This window comes from Schistocerca serialis, chromosome 4 (genome assembly GCF_023864345.2).
Source record: "Schistocerca serialis cubense isolate TAMUIC-IGC-003099 chromosome 4, iqSchSeri2.2, whole genome shotgun sequence".
In the NCBI taxonomy this organism is placed as follows: Eukaryota; Metazoa; Arthropoda; class Insecta; order Orthoptera; family Acrididae; genus Schistocerca; species Schistocerca serialis.
Genome location: NC_064641.1, coordinates 846,478,016 through 846,497,419, shown reverse-complemented (window position 1 = coordinate 846,497,419; position 19,404 = coordinate 846,478,016). Strand labels below are relative to the sequence as shown.

At 40.4% G+C, this 19,404-nt stretch overlaps 1 protein-coding gene across 1 annotated transcript in view; it reads right to left on the bottom strand.

Moving 5' to 3' along the window:
- The window catches only part of LOC126474804 (sodium-dependent neutral amino acid transporter B(0)AT3), a 534,088-nt gene that overhangs the window by 87,138 nt on the left and 427,546 nt on the right, over positions 1 to 19,404 (bottom strand). The window contains exons 8-10 of the mRNA XM_050102276.1: positions 4,547 to 4,657; positions 4,017 to 4,218; positions 62 to 222 (exon numbers count right to left, since the gene is read on the bottom strand). Coding sequence (XP_049958233.1) covers positions 62 to 222; positions 4,017 to 4,218; positions 4,547 to 4,657 — 474 coding nt within the window. The remainder of the gene's footprint in view (positions 1 to 61; positions 223 to 4,016; positions 4,219 to 4,546; positions 4,658 to 19,404) is intronic.

The window sequence follows — 19,404 nt, the reverse complement described above, 5'->3', positions numbered from 1 at the left end:
AAAAAATTTCTGCACCTTAATTAAAAATTGTTTAATGTATTGATTAAATGCTAAATCTTACATTGTCTAATTCCTTTTCTAAATCACATTCTGGAAGAGGAGGAGAAATGCTGTGTGTCTCATTAGTGAAATTTGTAGAAGCAGTGCTGCTGCCATATATTGAAGCTAGTATGTTATTTCGTTCTTCTAAGCAACGTTCATGAATCATTGTTGCTTTAAAACCTGAAATATAATACATGTCTTTTTTAAGTGCTCTGTTTGTTGAATTTTCATTTCTCTACATGTTATTAAAGCACAATAATGATGGTAAATTTTGGCATTAGATAAATATGCAACTAAATTTTCAGTCACAGAATCAAATATGCTTCCAAACAATAATTTTTCTTCCAGAATACTGAAAACAAATATTAGAAGACACTAAATATGAAAATTTGATAAACATTATTAAATCATAATGGTGACATGTAAATTCGTATGAGTTGTTTAAAAAAAAAAAAAAAAAAAAAAAAGGGCCGACAGATTCCACGATTCAATACTAGATAGTTATAGTTCACTAAATAATTGAACTCTAAGAAAAATAGAAAATTACAAAAAATAAAACAAGTATCAGTAGTGTAATCGGCCGAAAGAAACACAGAAATACACACTTCCTTTATCATTCTATGTTATAATGGTGGGTTATTTTTGACCCATTATTTAGTAGCATATCAGTCTCTTTGGTGTTATTGACCTTTGTCTGTCATTTTTTGATTTGTTATTGATGTGATCTTTCAGTCTGAAGAATGGTTTGATGCAGCTCTCCACATGAGTCTATCCTGTGTTATTTTATACATCTCTGTATAATTACTGCAGGCTACATCAATGTCACCCTGTTTACTATATTTGAGTCCTGGTCTCCTGCTACAACTTTTACCCCCATCTCCATACTTTCTCCCATTACTCTTCGATTTATTCCATCATAAATACTTCCATTTCTTTCTTGTAAAACCAAACACCCTATGGTAGTATGTGTGCTATAATGTGGAGGTAATCAAGTAATGTTCTTGCTTGTGTGAGTGCACCTTTACTGTAGCATATGAAATATTTATAGACAATAATTTGTTGAATGGTCTCTTTGTTTTGGCTTCTGCATAGATTTTCCTCCAGAGAACACCATACAGGAATTGACTAATGCAGTTGTAATGGAGATGAACAAGAAAATGTACATTTATGCTCTTTCTATAATCACATGAAAGATTTCTATTGTACAGTTTAAGGTAACTGAACTTGTTTCATCAGGAAAGAGGGAAGGAGAGGGAAAGACGAAAGGATGTTGGTTTTAAGGGAGAGGGTAAGGAGTCATTCCAATCCTGGGAGTGGATATATATGTCTGCTTGTGTCTGTATATGTTATTTCTACATTTGTGAAGATCACATCTCCAACTTCAACATATCATCACCACTGTGAAACGGTTTATTTTATTTCAACTTGCAGTGGGATTAAAATTGTATACAAGCTTCAGCAAATAAATATAACTACAGTATGGATATAATAAATGGAAACATTCCACGTGGGAAAAATATATCTAAAAACAAAGATGATGTTACTTACCAAACGAAAGTGCTGGCAGGTCGATAGACACACAAACAAACACAAACATACACACAAAATTCAAGCTTTCACAACAAACAGTTGCTTCATCAGGAAAGAGGGAAGGAGAGGGAAGGACGAAAGGATGTGGGTTTTAAGGGAGAGGGTAAGGAGTCATTCCAATCCCGGGAGCAGAAAGACTTACCTTAGGGGGAAAAAAGGACGGGTATACCCTCGCACACACACACATATCCATCCGCACATACACAGACACAACCAGACATTTGTAAAGGCCCAAACTCTTTGCCTTTACAAATGTCTGGTTGTGTCTGTGTATGTGCAGATGGATATGTGTGTGTGTGCGAGTGTATACCTGTCCTTTTTTCCCCCTAAGGTAAGTCTTTCCGCTCCCGGGATTGGAATGACTCCTTACCCTCTCCCTTAAAACCCACATCCTTTCGTCTTTTCCTCTCCTTCCCTCTTTCCTGATGAAGCAACCATGGGTTGCAAAAGCTTGAATTTTATGTGTGTGTTTGTGTTTGTTAGTGTCTCTATCAACATACCAACGCTTTCATTTGGTAAGTTACATCATCTTTGTTTTGAGACATATTTTATATGATTAAATACACAAACTCTTCTATTATATATCTCCTATATTATATATCTGCAGAAATACACACGCTTTCTTCTAGTTTCACATCATAAATGAAATATCTACATTTTATGTGAATGAGTCATTATACATGGCCTTCAAGTTACTTTGAAGATGTTCTACTGTTATGTATCAGTGATCATCTTGAAGATGGTAGAACTAGCATGCAGTTGACCCTGATACTGTGCAAATGTACATTTTCTTTGAGATATACAGAGCAATTATACGCTACATATAAAGAATTGGGAGAATCATTTTGTTGAGTTGCCAAAAATGTTTCTTACAAGATTCTTTAGGACCCAATCCTTGAATACATCTAAATACTTTTTTCTTCCACCTGAATACCCAGTTTGTACAGAACTCCATACTGCAGCTAGAGCTGAAAGAATTCATAATAACAAAGAACCATTAAATTTTGTTGATAGAATATCTTACCTTACATAGCAGAAAATCATGTATCCCATTTGTGTCTTTGGTCCATTATAAGGCCCAACAGTTTGATACTTTGGTTACCTTCTTTTCATACCTTCAGATTAAAATAAATATCCTCTGCTTTTTGCATTTGCATCCTGAATTTTCCATTGTTTGATTTTTGCCCTCTGCTTTTGTTTTATATGACATAACTGGTTAGCTTTACACCACTGACTGCTTTTTTAAAAAATAGTTTATTATTTTTGTCTAGCACTACCTGGATATTCTCACTGGATGAAATCATAGTCATATTGTCAATGTATAGGACATTTTTGCAGGCCATTTAGTTTAAGAAGTCATTAAAATAGGCAAGAACAGAGCCATGTAGAGTTTCTCTGTTTTAATTAGTTTTCAACTCTTCTTGTTACCATACATGGATTGTAGCCTGTTGCTTAGGTAAGATCTCACTAAATTTAGTAGTTTATCAACAATACCATAGTATTCTAGCTTTTTTGTAATAATCTCATGTGATACAGAGTAAAAAGCTTTAGTCTGTTTATATACCACAGGTGGTCCATTTCCTTTCATGACCACTATGAATCCTACTTCACATGCTTTCAATAGCTTTCATGGTTGATAGGTTTGGCCTAAATCCAAACTAACTTTCATTATGTAACTCATTATTCTCAAAATGCATGTAAATCTGTATATGTATGCAGCTCCTATGATTTGAGTTATTTTAGGGACAACTGATATCAGTCTACATTTACCTGGTACGGGTATTTGAAAGGCAACCATAGTTTTAAGGCATTCAGGGCAAGTCCCATCACTAAGAATTTTATTTACAAGACAGAGCAGGGTCATTCTGATTTCTTAAACATACATCTGAGCTTGTCCTGCTTATTAGCTATAAAATGGTGTGCAAAAGTTAAAGGTCAAAATGTTTGTTTAATGAAGCTGTTGCCAACTGAAGACAGTAAAAATTTCTACTTAATACGTGGCAGCAGATTTGTAGGCAACAGGTGAAAACAATGCAATGTTTTAAAATGAGTAATTTATTTGTTCAGAAAGGGAGACAAAAATTTGGGAGAAACATGCCTATGGCAAGGAAATCAAATGCTGGAAAGAATGGGAAAGAAGTTAAGAACTGAATGGCAACACGAAGTAATATAGAATTAAAAGCTAACAACAGATGAGTTGTGACACTTTGAGAAAAATGTCACAAAGATAAGGCAAAGAGAAGAGATTCACTGATGCCAGATAAATGCTGTCACAATTAAAAAGCCATCTTCAAAATAGTAGTTATTTATGCAAATATTTAAGTCACTTACTCAAACTACCAGTATTAAATGTTATAAGAATTTTATATAATCTTGGATTTTACCTATAACAGAGAAGACCACAATTCCAGCAAACATTGAGGTGAAGCAGTTGGTAAGTGAGACCATGATGGCATCACGGTAGCAGTTGTTATTTACTGGATTATAAGATGAGAAAGCTATGAGGCCTCCAAAAGCTAAACCAAGTGAAAAGAAAATCTGTGTTCCTGCTTCCAACCACACCACAGGATCAGCAAGTGTCCACCACTGAAAAATAAGTAACAAACACTGTACAATGGTGATCCTTTTTGTTAACTACATGAACAAATACACAACTAATGATCCATATGTATTATAAATAAAAGAATGATACTTTATTGTAGCTAATCTATTTGATAAAATGATACATTTATTGTTGAACAAAATGTTACACAATTTAAAATTTAAAACACATTCAAAATATAAGCTACAGGCAGTGTCTCAACTTTCTTATATACTGTATAAGCATATATCCTGTGTGAAGTACTGCTACATGTATGAGGATGTCTGTAACTTACTTCTCAAATTATCCTCAAAGTATTATTCTTGGAATTACCTTTGGTGTAAACAGATGCCTTAAACCATCTGACATTCCCTTCAATGTCACTCCACGGAAGAAGAATATAATAAGAACAATGTAAGGGAAAGTGGCTGTCACATATACAACCTGAAAGAGATTTGCAGAAGAATTATGTACAAGTTTACCAAAAGAAAAAAGATATAAGGTATACGTTGATACAATGTTAGTAAACCTGTCTAAAGGTAATTTTAAACACTTGTGTATCCTAACTTCTTTTTGTAGGTGTTCACAGAAGGAAAGTATGATGACATAATAAAATGATTATGATAGGTACATTTTAGTTGCTGTCATTCTACACAGGTACTGACCTTTTTTGATTCCTCCAAAATGATATTTATGAAGTCTGTCTGCCTGCCTTCATATCTATATCTAAAGAATACATTCAACCCCCATCGGGCTTGGTGGTCCAGTGGAAAGGTGCATACCCAGAAGGTCCTGTGATCCCAACTGGACCACAAATTTTCAGTTTGCTTATAATCTAGCCTTCATACCACAATAATGTGAAGAGTCATCAGGAATGATACATGGTTTGGATTCCACATTAAACTGCAAGCCAACTTACCCCAGTTGCCTAATGGGGGTAGTTTGTGTGTGTGTGTGTGTGTGTGTGTGTGTGTGTGTGTGTGTGTGTGTGTGGTGTGTGTGTGTAGGGGGGGGGGGGGGGGGGGGGGGGTCCATCCTTCCATTAATCAGTTGCTATCGAAGACTGATTATTTTAAAATAAGATTTTCTATGGATGAGGCAGTTACTTTCTTTAATGATACTTGGCTTATTCTAGGTATCTGTTACTTCAAATTTACACTTCTAAATCCCTATTGTGAATTCTATATTCTGCAGAAATGGGAATGATTAAATCCGTATCATCTGGTATCATATTTATACTATTCTTTCTAGGATGAACAGAGCAGTGTGGTCTCAGCTCTCTGAGACTGCAGACGTGTTTGCATGTTGTGTGTGTGTGTGTGTGTGTGTACTGCTGACCAAGGCCTTAATAGCCGAAAGCTTTAATTGTGTGAATCTTTTTGTTGTGCCTATCGCAACTCAGCATCTCCGCTGTGGTGAGTAGCAACTTTCCTTCTCTGGTATTGTTAAATATAAATAAGGCTGTACAAGTTTCACAGATCTAGCACTTTTCTTAAATGTGATTGATGGTTCCACCCAAGAAATTGTCTGTAAAATTCAAGGAATTTTTAGAGAAGATATTTATATTAAGGTACATGGGAGTGTTGAAATGATAGGTATTTGATGCAAAAGGGTAGATAAATCCTAAATACAGTTTTGCACATAAAGGGGCTAAGTGAAACAATTGACTTTAGAGAGGTAGCAGTGCCTGATATCTAGATGCCACAGTTGTATATTTTAAAATATCAGTGGTAGACAAAAAATTTCATTATACTCCTTGGAAAAATAATAGTTTGTAATTAAATTTTCATTTGTTTGCTGATGCATGTCGGCAGCCCTGTTACACATTGAAATTGCCATGCCACTACAAGCAGAGCAACAGGTAGTAATTCACTTATGGTATTTGGAGGGTAACAACTCAACAACAATCTGTACTGTGTTAATGGAAATGTGTGGCATTAAAGATCAACATGTGACACAATGGTTAGGTGACACAGTCATTTCCATTGTATCCAAAGAAATTTGAATGACAAATAACAATATGACGGACCATTTTCTGTGAAGAACTTGGAATTACAAGAAAAGTGGAGGCTATAGATGCTTGAAGAATGCGCAAATCAAAACTGAGGCAATATTGGAAAAAGTGAAAAAAAGTCACAGATCAGTTTTCAGAATGTTGCATGACATTTTGAATGTGACAAATGTCACTGGCTACTGGGTTTCACTACTTCTCACACTTGTTCAAAAAGCCTGCCAAACTGAGTAGAAACAAAAATGTAGCAGCTGTTTCACGCCAGTCCAGATGATTCCTTTAGGTGCTTAACTAACATAGTTGAGTAATGGGTATATCATTATGTCCCTGAGACAAAGGAGCAAAGCAAGCAGTGGAAGCAAATGGAATCACCACAGCCAAAAAGGTGTCGACCAAACCATCGTAGGGAAAGGTGATGCTGTGTGTTTTCTGGGATCACCATACAATGGTGCTAAGATATAATGCTCATATGGGGCAAAACATCACTGGAGCATGATACCAAAGTCTCCTGATGAGGTTATGGGAAGCTGTCCGAGGGAGTGATTTTGGTCCACCACAATCTACATCCACATCTATACTTTGCAAACCACTGTGAAACATATGGTATATGGTATGTCCCTTTGTACCAGTTATTAGTGGTTTTTTCCCATTCCATTCACATATGGAATGTGGGAAGAATGATTGTTTAACACCTCTGTGTGTGCTGTAATTAATCTATTCTTGTCCTCACAATCCCTATGGGAGTGATATGTATGGGATTGTAGGGTATTCCTAGAGTCATCATTTTAAGCCAGTTGTTGAAACTTTGTAAGTAGGCTCTGTTGGGATAGTTTATGTCTATCTTCAAGAGTGTGGCAGTTCAATTTCTTCAGCATTCCTGTGATGCTCTCGTACCGATAAAAAAGAACTTGTGGCCATTTGTGCTGCCGTTCTCTGTATGTGTTCAATATCTCCTGTTACTCCTATTTGGTATGAGTCCGAAACATTTGAACAATATTCTAGGATAGGTTGCAGGATTGATCGGTAAATAATTTCCTTTGTAGACTGATTGCATTTCCCCAGTATTCTACCAATAAAACAAAGCCTACCACCTGCCTTACCTGCAACTGAGTCTATGTGATCATTCCACTTCATATCCCTACAAAATGTTACTCCCAGGTATTTGTTTAAGTTGACTGACTGCAACTGTGGCTCTTTGATATTAAAGTCACAGGATACTAACTTTTAATTGTGAAGTGAAAAAATTTACATTTCTGAACATTTAAAGCAAATTGACAATCTTTGTACCACTTTGAAATGTTATCAAGATTTCACTGAATATTTACGCAACTTCTTTCAGACAGTACTTCATAATAGATAACTGCATCATCTGCAAAAAGTCTGATGTTACTATTAATATTTTCCACAAGGTCTTTAATATATAAAATAAACAGCAAGGGCCCTAACACACTTCCTAGGGGCACACCTGAAGTTACTTCTACATTAGTCGATGACTCTCCATCCAAGATAACATGCTGCATCCTACCAATGAAAAAAATCTTCAATTCAGTCACAAATTTCACTTGTTACCCCATACAATTGTACTTTTGATAATAAGTGTATTGGGGTACTGAGTCAAACACTTTTTAGAAATCAAGAAATACTGCATCTATCTGACTGCATTGATCCAAAGCTGTCAGTATATCATGTGAGAAAAGTGTGAGTTGGGTTTAATGTGACTCACGTTTTCAAAATACACACTTGTTGGAATGGAGGAGGTCATTTTGTCAAGATACCTCATTACATTTGAGTTCAGAGTATGTTCTAAGATTCTACAACAAATGGATGTCGAGGCTCTTGGAAGGTGGTTTTGTGGATCACTTCTGCCACCCTTTATGTAAATGGGTGTGACCGGTGCTCCCTTCCAACTGTCGGACACGGTATTTTGTTTGAGAGATGTAGGGTAGGTTATAGTTAAAAGAGGAGCTAACTAAGCCACAAATTCAGTATAGAATGATCCAACTCATTCTGTATAGGACAGAAATACACACATTTCTTCTTTGAGCTATTAAATTTTGCCTCAGCCACCATCCAAATAGTTTCTTGACATGGCACTAAGTGACTACTTTCTTTTTTCTTGGGTGAAGGAACTATTGTGTGGCAGGCATGTCCAGAGTAACAACAATGTAATTTTTGAGGTGCAATATTTCCAAAACACCCAAAATTCAGATGTCTGTCACTAAAGTCTCTGCCAAGTTAGCCATCACTGGGAATGTGTGGAGGAGGACTAACACCACGACTAAGTTTCATGGTTGCAACTTGATTTTTTTGAGATAATAATTAATACTTTATGACTGTCTGTACAGGAAAACAACTCTGTTTAAATGGAAGTCTTAAAAACCAAGATAAACTGTAGAACAAAGTGCAACATACAGCAAACTTCCATCTCAAATATGGAATTAAAAACTTAACTATAACATGCTGCAAATATATTAAGAAATACGGCAAAAGACTGCATTAAGAATGGATCCAGTGAGTTAAGCTGTTCAGATCTATAGCTTAAAACACATAGCCGTTAAACTCATGGCTTAAGTCAAACAGACTGCTCATTAATGTAACAAAGACAGTTGATCTAACTTGGATAAATCTCAACGAGTTTCCACCACATTTCTGAGCCTCAACCATGCTGAATTTACCAATGAAACAAATTTTTTAACAGTTTTCATCACTGATTTACTCTGATGGTAATGTTGTATTGACAATACTAGTACCAAACTACTACATTTTAGCAAGAAAAACTTCAGCACTCAAGAAAGGAACTGAGATCAGCACCACCACAATACAAAATGAAAGACTAATAAAGGTTGGTTCCCCACTCTATGACTCTATGAAACTGTAAAGCACAGTTATTAAATGTATGGTAATAATATTATACAATGATAAGTAGCAGCACATTTGAACAACGTGAGGCATGAGCCTATATCATTTTATCCGAATATGTTGTGTATGGAAGTGTGAGTAAATGGACAACTGATACACAAATTTTATAGTTGTAAATCTTCAATAATGTGATGATGCTGTCTCCAGGGCTCAAATATTCCTCAGTTATTTTCCTCTTTAAATATCTGTCAGTTACATATTTTCTGGACACCTTAGTGTTTTCTCTCAGATTAATACTCATTATATGAAACAATACATGTTTTAAATGTATTCATCACAGCACTTCATGCATATATCATCAAATCATCTAATGGTGAGTCACCAGCAATTGCATCAGCTATCAGAGGAAAAACTCTCTGGTCCACAGTGCAGCAGTACCGCAAGACTCAGTTCGTTCTGAGATTCTGTAGTGTCCACATGCATGTTATGTATTACTCACAAGTAGTGTGAGTGTTGTGACTCGCCGATCTTTCAAAGTGCCGCCGCGCAGTTACATGTGTCCTCTACATGCAGCACTGTCTGCCAGCCATGCAGCAGCAGTGCCACCTAAGCGGCCAGCCAGCCAGCGGTCACTAGACTCAGACTCAGTTCGGATTTGACTGTTAAAGTGTACACTTGTCTTACTTTGTTTACTTGAACTGTGACTTACATGTATTGTGTCATCCTTGAAATATATTTGTTCAACTTGGCATTATAACAATTGGCGTAGAGGTAGTAAATATTTCTTTTTCATCATTGACCCACAGTTTCCATGGCTACTTTAGAGAAACTATTGCAAGGTCTCATCGAACAGCAAATTCTTCTCACAAGTGCGATTCGTGATTTTGTCATGGCATCCAATGTGGGGCATCTCTCGTCATTGTCTCTCCCTCCTTTTCCTCCTTAGGATGAGATGGTGGAAGGCTGGTCTGATTATGAAAAACGTCTTCGACAGCACTTCTCGGCATTTCATGTTGCGGATGACCAAACATGTAAGTCTCTGTTCCTTTCATGGATTTCACCTCAAATGTATCGGTTGTTGTCGCAATTGGCTCCTTTGAAAGATCCTGCATCTTTGTCCTTTGTTGAAATGTGGTCACTTCTGTCTGTATATTTTCAAAAGCATACGCATGTGGTAGCCTCTCATGTTGCCTGTTATCATTGTCAAAAACAACTGAATCAATCCTATCGCGCTTGGGCTGCTGAACTTCATGGCCTCAGTCAAAAGTGTCAATTTATTACTGATGTTCACAAAGAATCCTATGCCGATTCCATGGTACAGGATGCTATTATCTGGTCAGCGCCCGACAAAGTAGTTAGGCAATGTGCCCTTCAGTTGGCAAATCTGACTCTAGATGAAGTCCTATCCATCGCTCAGTCTTTTGAAATTTCTGGTGCCGCTGGAGTGCAAATAGAGGCAGGGGGTGATGTCAGGGACGTACAACCTTTGTGCGCTGTTGACGAAGCATGCGGCATGTCCCCGCCGGCCGATGTGGCCGAAGTATGCTCCCAAGTGCAGCCTCGGCCTAACTGTAAACAAACCTCTAAGAAACTGCAGCAAACCCCATGGCAACTTCCTTCAAGTCCGCAGTGTTTTACAAAACATTCATGAGAGGATTGTCCCCACTGTTGGGCTGTGTGTCACAGATGCAAAAAGAAGGGTCATATGTCATCCATTTGCAAATCCGACCGCATACCTGATGTTGATGCACATGACGCTGATTCTGCTTCTGTGTTGTCTGTCAATTGTACTTCTCCCCTTTCAGGGAAGCTATTCCTCACTGTCCAAATACTTGGTCAGGATGTTCGCATGCAGGAGGATACTGGTTCTGCTGCGACTATCATCAATTCTCAGACGTATCTACAGTTAGGTCCTCCAATCCTGTCACCTATCACTAGGCAATTACGGACTTACAATAAACAGAAGATTTCTCTCTTGGGACAATTTGATGCTGAGGTATCTTACACATCTGTCATTCACACTGTTCCCATATTTGTGGTCGACCATAGTAATGTGGAGAATCTTTTTGGTTTCGATGCGTTTCGCATTTTTGGGTTCTCCATAGATGACTCCGTCAATATCATCTCTGATGCTATTCCTTATGCTCAATTGGATTCCTTGTCAATGACATTTTCATCCCTTTTTCTCCTGGTGCAAATGACTTTGAAGCTCATATCACGCTCAGACCCACTGCTTGGCCTAAGTTCTTTTGGGCTCGGCCCCTTCCTGCGGCCCTTCGTGATCGGGTCAAACGGGAGCTGGATTGTCTCACGGCTTCAGGGTTCTTGCTTCCTGTCACTTTCAGTGAGTGGTCCTCTCCTGTCGTCATCGTTGCTAAGCCCAATGGTGATATTTGTCTCTGTGGCAATTTCAAAGCCACTGTAAACGTTCAATGCCTCATCAACACTTACCCTATGCCTCGACCTGAAGAACTGTTCACTAAACTTGCTGGAGGCCAGTATTTTTCTAAACTTGACCAGTCAGAAGCTTATCAACTTCCTCTCAATGCTGTTTCCCAGCAGTTTCTGGTTCTTAACACGCTTTTTGGCCTCTATCAATACCAACGATTGCCTTTCGGGGTTGCCAGTGCCCCTGCTCTCTTTCAGCGATTCTTGGAACAATTATTGCTCACTGTCCCTGGGTGTATAAGTTACATGGATGACATTGTTGTCACTGGCTCCACCACTGAAGAACATCTTCAGAATCTCCGCACACTTTTTCATGTCTTACAGACTGCCGGTCTTAAGTGTAATCTTCAGAAACCAAAATTTTTTCAGGCATTTATCATGTACTTGGGGTTTCAACTCTCTCGGGATGGTATTCATCTGCTTCAGCAAACTGTCACTGCGATCGATGCCCTTCCTCACCCTACATCTGTTAAGGAACTGCAGGCCTTCTTGGGGAAAATAGCATACTATCACAGGAATAATGTCTGCTGCTTCGGTGGCTCAGCAGTTGCATCGCCTGTTGCGTAAAAATGTTCCTTTTCACTGGTCCACATCATGCGATGCGGCTTTCCAGTAATTGAAGACTATGCTGAAACAGGCCCCATGGCTGGCTACTTATCGACCTGGCCAAAATCTTGTTCTTGCCATGGATGCCTCTAAATACGGGGTTGGTGCAGCCCTTGCGCACCGTTTTTCTGCGGTTCTGAACAACCCATTGCTTATGCCTCCAAAACGCTCACGGATGCCCAATGAAAGTATTCCCAAATCGAAAAAGAAGGTTTGGCCATTATTTATGCTCTTCATAAGTTTGGTGTTTTTCTGTATGGATCCAAATTTCATCTTGTTATGGGTCACAAACCACTTGTTTCCTTGTTTCATCCATCAACGTCACTTCCCGACAAGGCTGCACACCGCCTCCAGCATTGGGCTCTTTACTTGTCTCATTTCAATTATGAGATTCATTTCCGGCCGACGGCTCAACATGCAAATGCTGATGCACTGTCTCGCCTTCCCAAGTGGCCTGATCTGGCATTTGATAGGGATGAACTTTTGTGTTTCCACCTGGATGTTGCTGAGCAGCGGGTTGTGGACGGGTTCCCCACCACCGGGGACCGGCTGGTGGCTGCTATGGGTTCTGACCCTACCCTCTCCTGGGTTTTACACTGTATTCAGAAGGGTTGGCCAGATCGTCCATCCACTAAGACTTCTGATCCATTGCAGAACTACTATGCTTTGCGTTACCACCTCATGGCTAGGGATGGTGTTATCCTCCTTTCCACCGACAATGGTTCGCTGTGTGTTGTGGTACCTGCGTCTTTGTGTGCTTTGGTCTTGCGCCTTCTTCACCAACAGCACTGGAGTGTCTCTCGCACAAAATCTCTGGCGCGCCGTCATGTGTACTGGCCAGGCATCGACTCTGAAACCACACACATGGTCGCTGCTTGCGGCCCTTGTGCGTCACAGGCCACCGCCCCGAAGTCATCTTTGTCACCGTGGCCTTTGCCTGCAAAGCCCTGGGAGTTATTCATGCTGACTTCGCAGGAACTTTTTTAGGTACTTATTGGCTTCTCGTTATTGACACCTACTCTAACTTTCCTTTCATTATCTGTTGCATGTCGCCTACCACCGTGGCAACCACAAATGCTCTAGCTTGCATTTTCTCTTTGGAAGGCCTTCCCTCTACTCTTGTTACTGATAATGGTCCGAAATTTGTGTCTTCCAATTCATCATGCATGTCATGGCCCCTCCATTCCATCCACAGTCAAACAGTGAGGCTGAATGACTGGTCCGCACATTTAAGGCTCAGATGAGGAAACTCCTGACTTCTTCATCTGCTACTGATGATGTGCTTCTCCAATTTCTGGCTTCTTACCGTTTCACCCCCATGGGTGACCACAGCCCGGCTGAGCTCTTACATGGCCGACAGCCCCGCACGCTACTTCATCTTCTGCGGCCTTCCATCTCATGGCCGCGGGTGCCTTCGCTTGGCCGGTTCACCACCGGCGACCTTGTATGTGTATGGGGATATGGCAGGCGGCCAAAATGGAGTCCTGGCCACATCTTACGACACTGTGGTCGACGCCTGTATGACATCCAGATGGACACGGGTGTTGCAGTGCGTCATTCGGACCAGCTTCGGCCTCATGCGCCGGCAACGCCTGTTCCGGATGCCGCTACACCACTTTCGGCTCTACCTGATGCTTGGGATCCTGGAATCTCTCATTACTCACAATGCAGTCCTCTCACCATCATCTCGGTGCCAGCACAAGAACCGACGCCAACAGGAGACGTGCCCATGCAGGAACCAGATGACCACCATCTGTCGGAACAACTCTACTCGCCTCCTTCTCCTACGGACGTGGACCCATCGCTCATGTCTCCTGTTATAACAACCAGACTTGCCGCAATGGGCAGGTTGGTGCATGGGGCCCCAGCCAATGCGACCCCCACATCTCCTGTCATTTCGACCCGTTATCATCGGGGACACTTCCATACATACGGGAAGCCTCCTCCTCAAGACTTTACAGCCAGTCAAACAAAAGCAATGGACATTAGCAACCCACAGGCCACCTCCATCAAGACATGTGCAAAAAACTTCAAAGGGGCTAAAAGTGTTGTGACTCGCCGATCATTCAAAGTGCCACCACACAGTTACATGCATCCTCTGCATGCGGCGCTGTCTGCCAGCCATGCAGCAGCAGTGCCACCTAAGCGGCCAGCCAGCCAACAGCCACTAGACTCGGACTCATTTCAGATTTGACTGTTAAAGTGTACACTTGTCTTACTTTGTTTACTTGATCTGTGACTTACATGTATTGTGTCGTCCTTGAAATATATTTGTTCAACTTGACATTATAACAGTCAGTCATTTTATCTGGAGCATCATCACCTCGGTTCTCTCTCCATTGGTGCTGGCACAACAAATGTCAGCACCTACTATGAATTATCCTGCATTCTTCATCTCATCTTATATGTCACAGCAATGGAACCATCTCACACTTATAGTGCCAGGGAAGTATGAACACAAGACAGTGACTTATACGATGTTCAGTTTAATGATTCTCAGGTGTCGACAATGCCCCTCCCATGTATCCAAAGCATGTGTGCTGACTACCTATCTTTTGAGTGACTTTGGGGGACAAGTGCAACCAGTAAGACTCTTTCAACAATTTGTCACAGGCAGACACAGCAGAATATCGCTTGATTATGTCACACCTACTGCACAGTGTACAATTCTGCTGAACGTAACTTCATCAGGATTTCCTTTGATGTGTCCAGTCCATGAGAGCTGTCCATCACCAGCTGTGGTGTCACATTCATACTAAAATTTCTGGAACAGTTCTTTTTGCTTCAACTCACAACCCAATCAGTCTATGTCTGAAACAACAGGTTGTGGCGTTCACTCTCACCAAGTGTGTACTTTAGAACCATGGCAGTTCTGATGATAGCTCCAAGTATACTACATTACTGAGCCATCTAGGTGAGCACATCAACATTATTAGTGATGTCATGTTGTCAGCCCTGTCTACCAACAAATATGACATGGCAAAATCAATGCTCCTGCAATGGATCATCAGGACAACAGCACAACAGCTGTGTCATGTTATTTATGGTGAACATTTAGGCACCAGGGTGTCTTCTCAACTTTATCTACCAGGATAGCCGAGAGCACTTATGTGTTGTTTCCTGGACTCAGGTAGACGATCCGGCCCCGGATCAAATCCACCCAGTGGATTAATGATGAGGGCTGGTGTGCCGGTCAGCCTGGTTGTGGCTTTTGGCTGGTTTTCCACATCCCACCAGATGAATACTGGGCTGGTCCCCACATTCTGCCTCAGTTACATGACTCACAGATGTTTGACACACATTCACACTATTTCATGATTTATACTAGACACAGACAGCTGGGGTACACTAATTCTGTCCCCTTAAAATTAACCGTGCCAAATCTGTACTGAACCCTGCCAACCCTGCGCATGATACAGGACTAAGACAGTAGCAAAAGAAAGAAAGATGTCTTCTCAATTTTGGAGATGCCTTCAGACACTAACCAGTGCCATACTTATGCCAGACCACATGCAGTGGACATTGTGGATTGTAAAGTTACCTCCTCCATTGGAATTAGCAATGATCTCAAATGACAGTGAGATTTATTTTGGCAGACAGACTTCTTGCCATGTGACAACAATGACAATGTATTTCTTTATCAGACAACAATAATAAGCTCTCCCTCAGTCAGAGACGACACTGTGACATGTGACAGCAGAGAGCCATTCGGAACTGAGTGTGCATGGATGCTGCTGAGGACAATGTCACTCACACTCATTGGGTCAGTCACCTCCAGCCAGTCAAAACAAACAAGCATCCAGGTGACAAGAACACTCCATACTCAGATAAGAAACATGGCCATCTGTTTGTTTAAGGCACATTTTGGCTACAAATCACACAGCTTGTGATCACTCATATAGGAAGAATGTTCTGTATTGTTGCACCAATTGTTGCTGCCTACTCAACGCATGAGTCACTCAAGTTGCACACCATACTCACACATGGGTGATAGACTCTACATCCTGGTTCATACTTGCAAACAATATTTTCTTCACTACAGCTGACAAAATCATCATGTAAAAAACAGCAGCTGTACTGATATTTAATATAATTCTCATTTAATGATCCATCTCAGCTGCACATTTTTAATTAATTTATATGTTTCAACACCCAGAATCATCTTCAGACCTAAGTACTTGCATCAGCAACCAGACTTGTCTACTCAGAACAATATATCAGAGTACAGTATTAAAATATATAATCTAATTAGAAATTTGCAGCTGAGATGGAACAATAAAGGATAACGATCTTCAATATGTTCTTGTCAACACTGTGTCTGAACTGAGCACCATGCCATGTAAGCTACCACCGTTAGAAAAAACATTACCTGCTTCCCAAATCTGTGTAGTGAATTATTCATGTACTGCAATATACAGAACCACATCTTGAATTTTGGACCTGGGTTTAGAACACGTATTCCCACTGCAACTTTTCATTGCCCATCAAGGAACCAGTATCAAGTGCTGACTTTCTAAGACATTTTCATCCATGCACTGATTTGGCACATAGAACTCTTCTACATCACAGCAGCGGAGGTGCTGTAACTGCGATAATTGGTGATCCACTGCTATTCATGCTACCGCCATCCATGAACTCCTGCTTGTCAACCCTTCCTTCTGCCAACACTTACAAACAGGATCAACAAATACTTCAAGACTGTCTGGCATCAGTGTTGAAACTCACTCAGTGCTGCCTCAACATCAAACAAGAAACAGTTTGCCTAAATGAAGAGAATCAATCTATATGTGATAAAATTCACATCTCTTGCATGAGCTTATGGCTGTGCATGCACACTTGGAGTAGCTCATCTTTCTGACATTAGCATCACAAACAAGTCAGTGAGTAAGGTGCAACTGGCAACAATCACACATACACCATTTTAGCAGTCTGCCCAGTGTACAGCAGCACCAATGCAGGTCAGTCCAGTGTCTTCAGGTACCCACGCACATCATATGAGTGTCTCCCCACCTCCAATAGATTCATGTATGCAGTTTGGACACTGTGCTATATGCAGTGAAACTGCTCATAAATGTTAAAATCAACACCATGTTGGGCCCTCCAGTCCAAAATAAGATGTATAGATTAGCTCTGAGTAAACTTCACACAATCAAACTGCCTACAGAGTAGTTATTACAAGCCAGTATCTTCAAACAGCCTGACAGTCCTTGGGCCTCACCCATTTGTACTGTACCTAAGAAGAATGGCACATGTAAACTGTGTGGTGACTATCTGCTTCTCAACAGCCACATCATCCTGGACAGTTATCCAATCTGTATTTTCAGGATTTCCCTCATAATTTTTCAGGCACCTCTGTGTTCAATGTGCTGGACTGTAAAAAGGTTTTCCTGTAGATTCCAATGAACCAAAAGGACACTCCAGAGATGGCTATTATTACCCCTTTTGGAATTTATGAATTCCTTTACTTAACATGCCACATGGACCCAAAAATGCAGCACAGAGGCTTGGAAAAGTTTCATAGACAAGGTGATATGTTAATCATCTCTGCTTCTCAACATGAACACAATAAGCATCTTAAACTTGAACACAAACCTGCATCACATCTTAGTCAATGATAGTAAATGTCAGCTGTGACAGTCAGTAGTTATATTTCTTAATCATTCAATCAGCCATGAAGGCATAAGGCCTACAGTACATAGGACTGAGATCATTAGTCAGCTACTGTGGCCACAGAACGTTCAAGAATTATGCCAATTTTTTAGCAGGATAATTTTTTATCACAAAGATCTACCTTACACAGCTGCCATTCAAGCAGCACTGATAAATGTGTTAGCAGGTGAACACACAGTTGGCAAAAGAGACAATCAATGGACTCTGAAGATGTACCAGGCATCTGAACAAATTAAAGACTGTCTTTCTCAGGCTATGACTCAGGCACACTCACTACTCACTGCAAAACTGTCCATCACTTCAGATGTGACCAACTGCTTGACTGGACTAGATCACTAACAGTCAATAGCAGGAATACAACAACCACTATGCTTCTTTTCCAGTAAGTTGACTGAACTCAGCATAAATGATCAGTTTATGACATGGAACTGTTGGTGGTGCACAAAGCAGTATATCACTTTAAAGATAATGTGCAGGGCAAGCCTTTGACCCTGTACACCAGTCTTTAGTGTCTGGCAGATTCCATTCACAATCTCACAAAAGGTTGTTGCCCACCTGCATTTTTGTCATTAGATTATATTGCACAAATCACAACAGACATTTGACACTTTCATGGTACAGACAAATCCATTGCATACACTCTCTCTAGGATCAATGCACTCTCAGTAGATACTGACTATAACAGACCAACAGATGCCCAACAAAAGGACAGGCAATAGTGCAAAATCTTATAAGACACCACAACCAGGTTGTGTCAAGAATAATGCACTGTTCCCAGATCCTCTAAACAAATAGTGTGTAGTGTTTCACAGAAATGTCTTTGACCACTAATACCTATCAGCATGTGGAGATCCATCTTTGATAAAGTACATGGGCTCTACCAACCAGGGATTCACCTGACAACAAAACTTGTGAGAGATCACTTTGTGTGGCTTAATGTCAAAAAGACTGTAAAACTTGGATGCAAGCATGTGCTGCCTGCCAACAACCTAAAATAGGATGGTATGTGCAACCACAGTCCCTAAGGGCCACTTCCAACATATCCACCTATATATCATTGGGACCCCATCATGACTCAGGTGGTTTCCATTATATCCTTTTAGCAATCACTGGGGTAATGCAAGGGTCAGTCTATACAAGTATCTGGCATCACTGCAGAGATCACAGCAAAAGCATTTGCCAGTTTATGAATTTCTCATTTTGGCTGCCCTGTCTCAGTTATGACTGATCAAAGCAGACAATCTGAATCACCACTTTTTACTGAATGCTGTCACTTGTGTGGTGTTCAATGTTTCCAAACCACAGCTTACCACCTCTAAATAACGGACTAGCAGAGTAATGGCACCACTCACTAAAAAGAATTCTTGTGTATCATGGAGGGGAGTGGACAAAAGAACTGCCATGGGTGTTTTAAGGCTTATAAAGAAGACCTCCGACTATTCCTAGCAGAAATCTGTCATGGAGAACCACTAACTCTACTGGTGGACATCGCAGGGCCATCCCCACTGAAAACAGAGAAAGAACTTCTTCTGCTCATCCATAAGGTGAAGTGGCACATTGCTTGTCTCAAGATACCTCCCCAGCCCTTCCCCCCAAT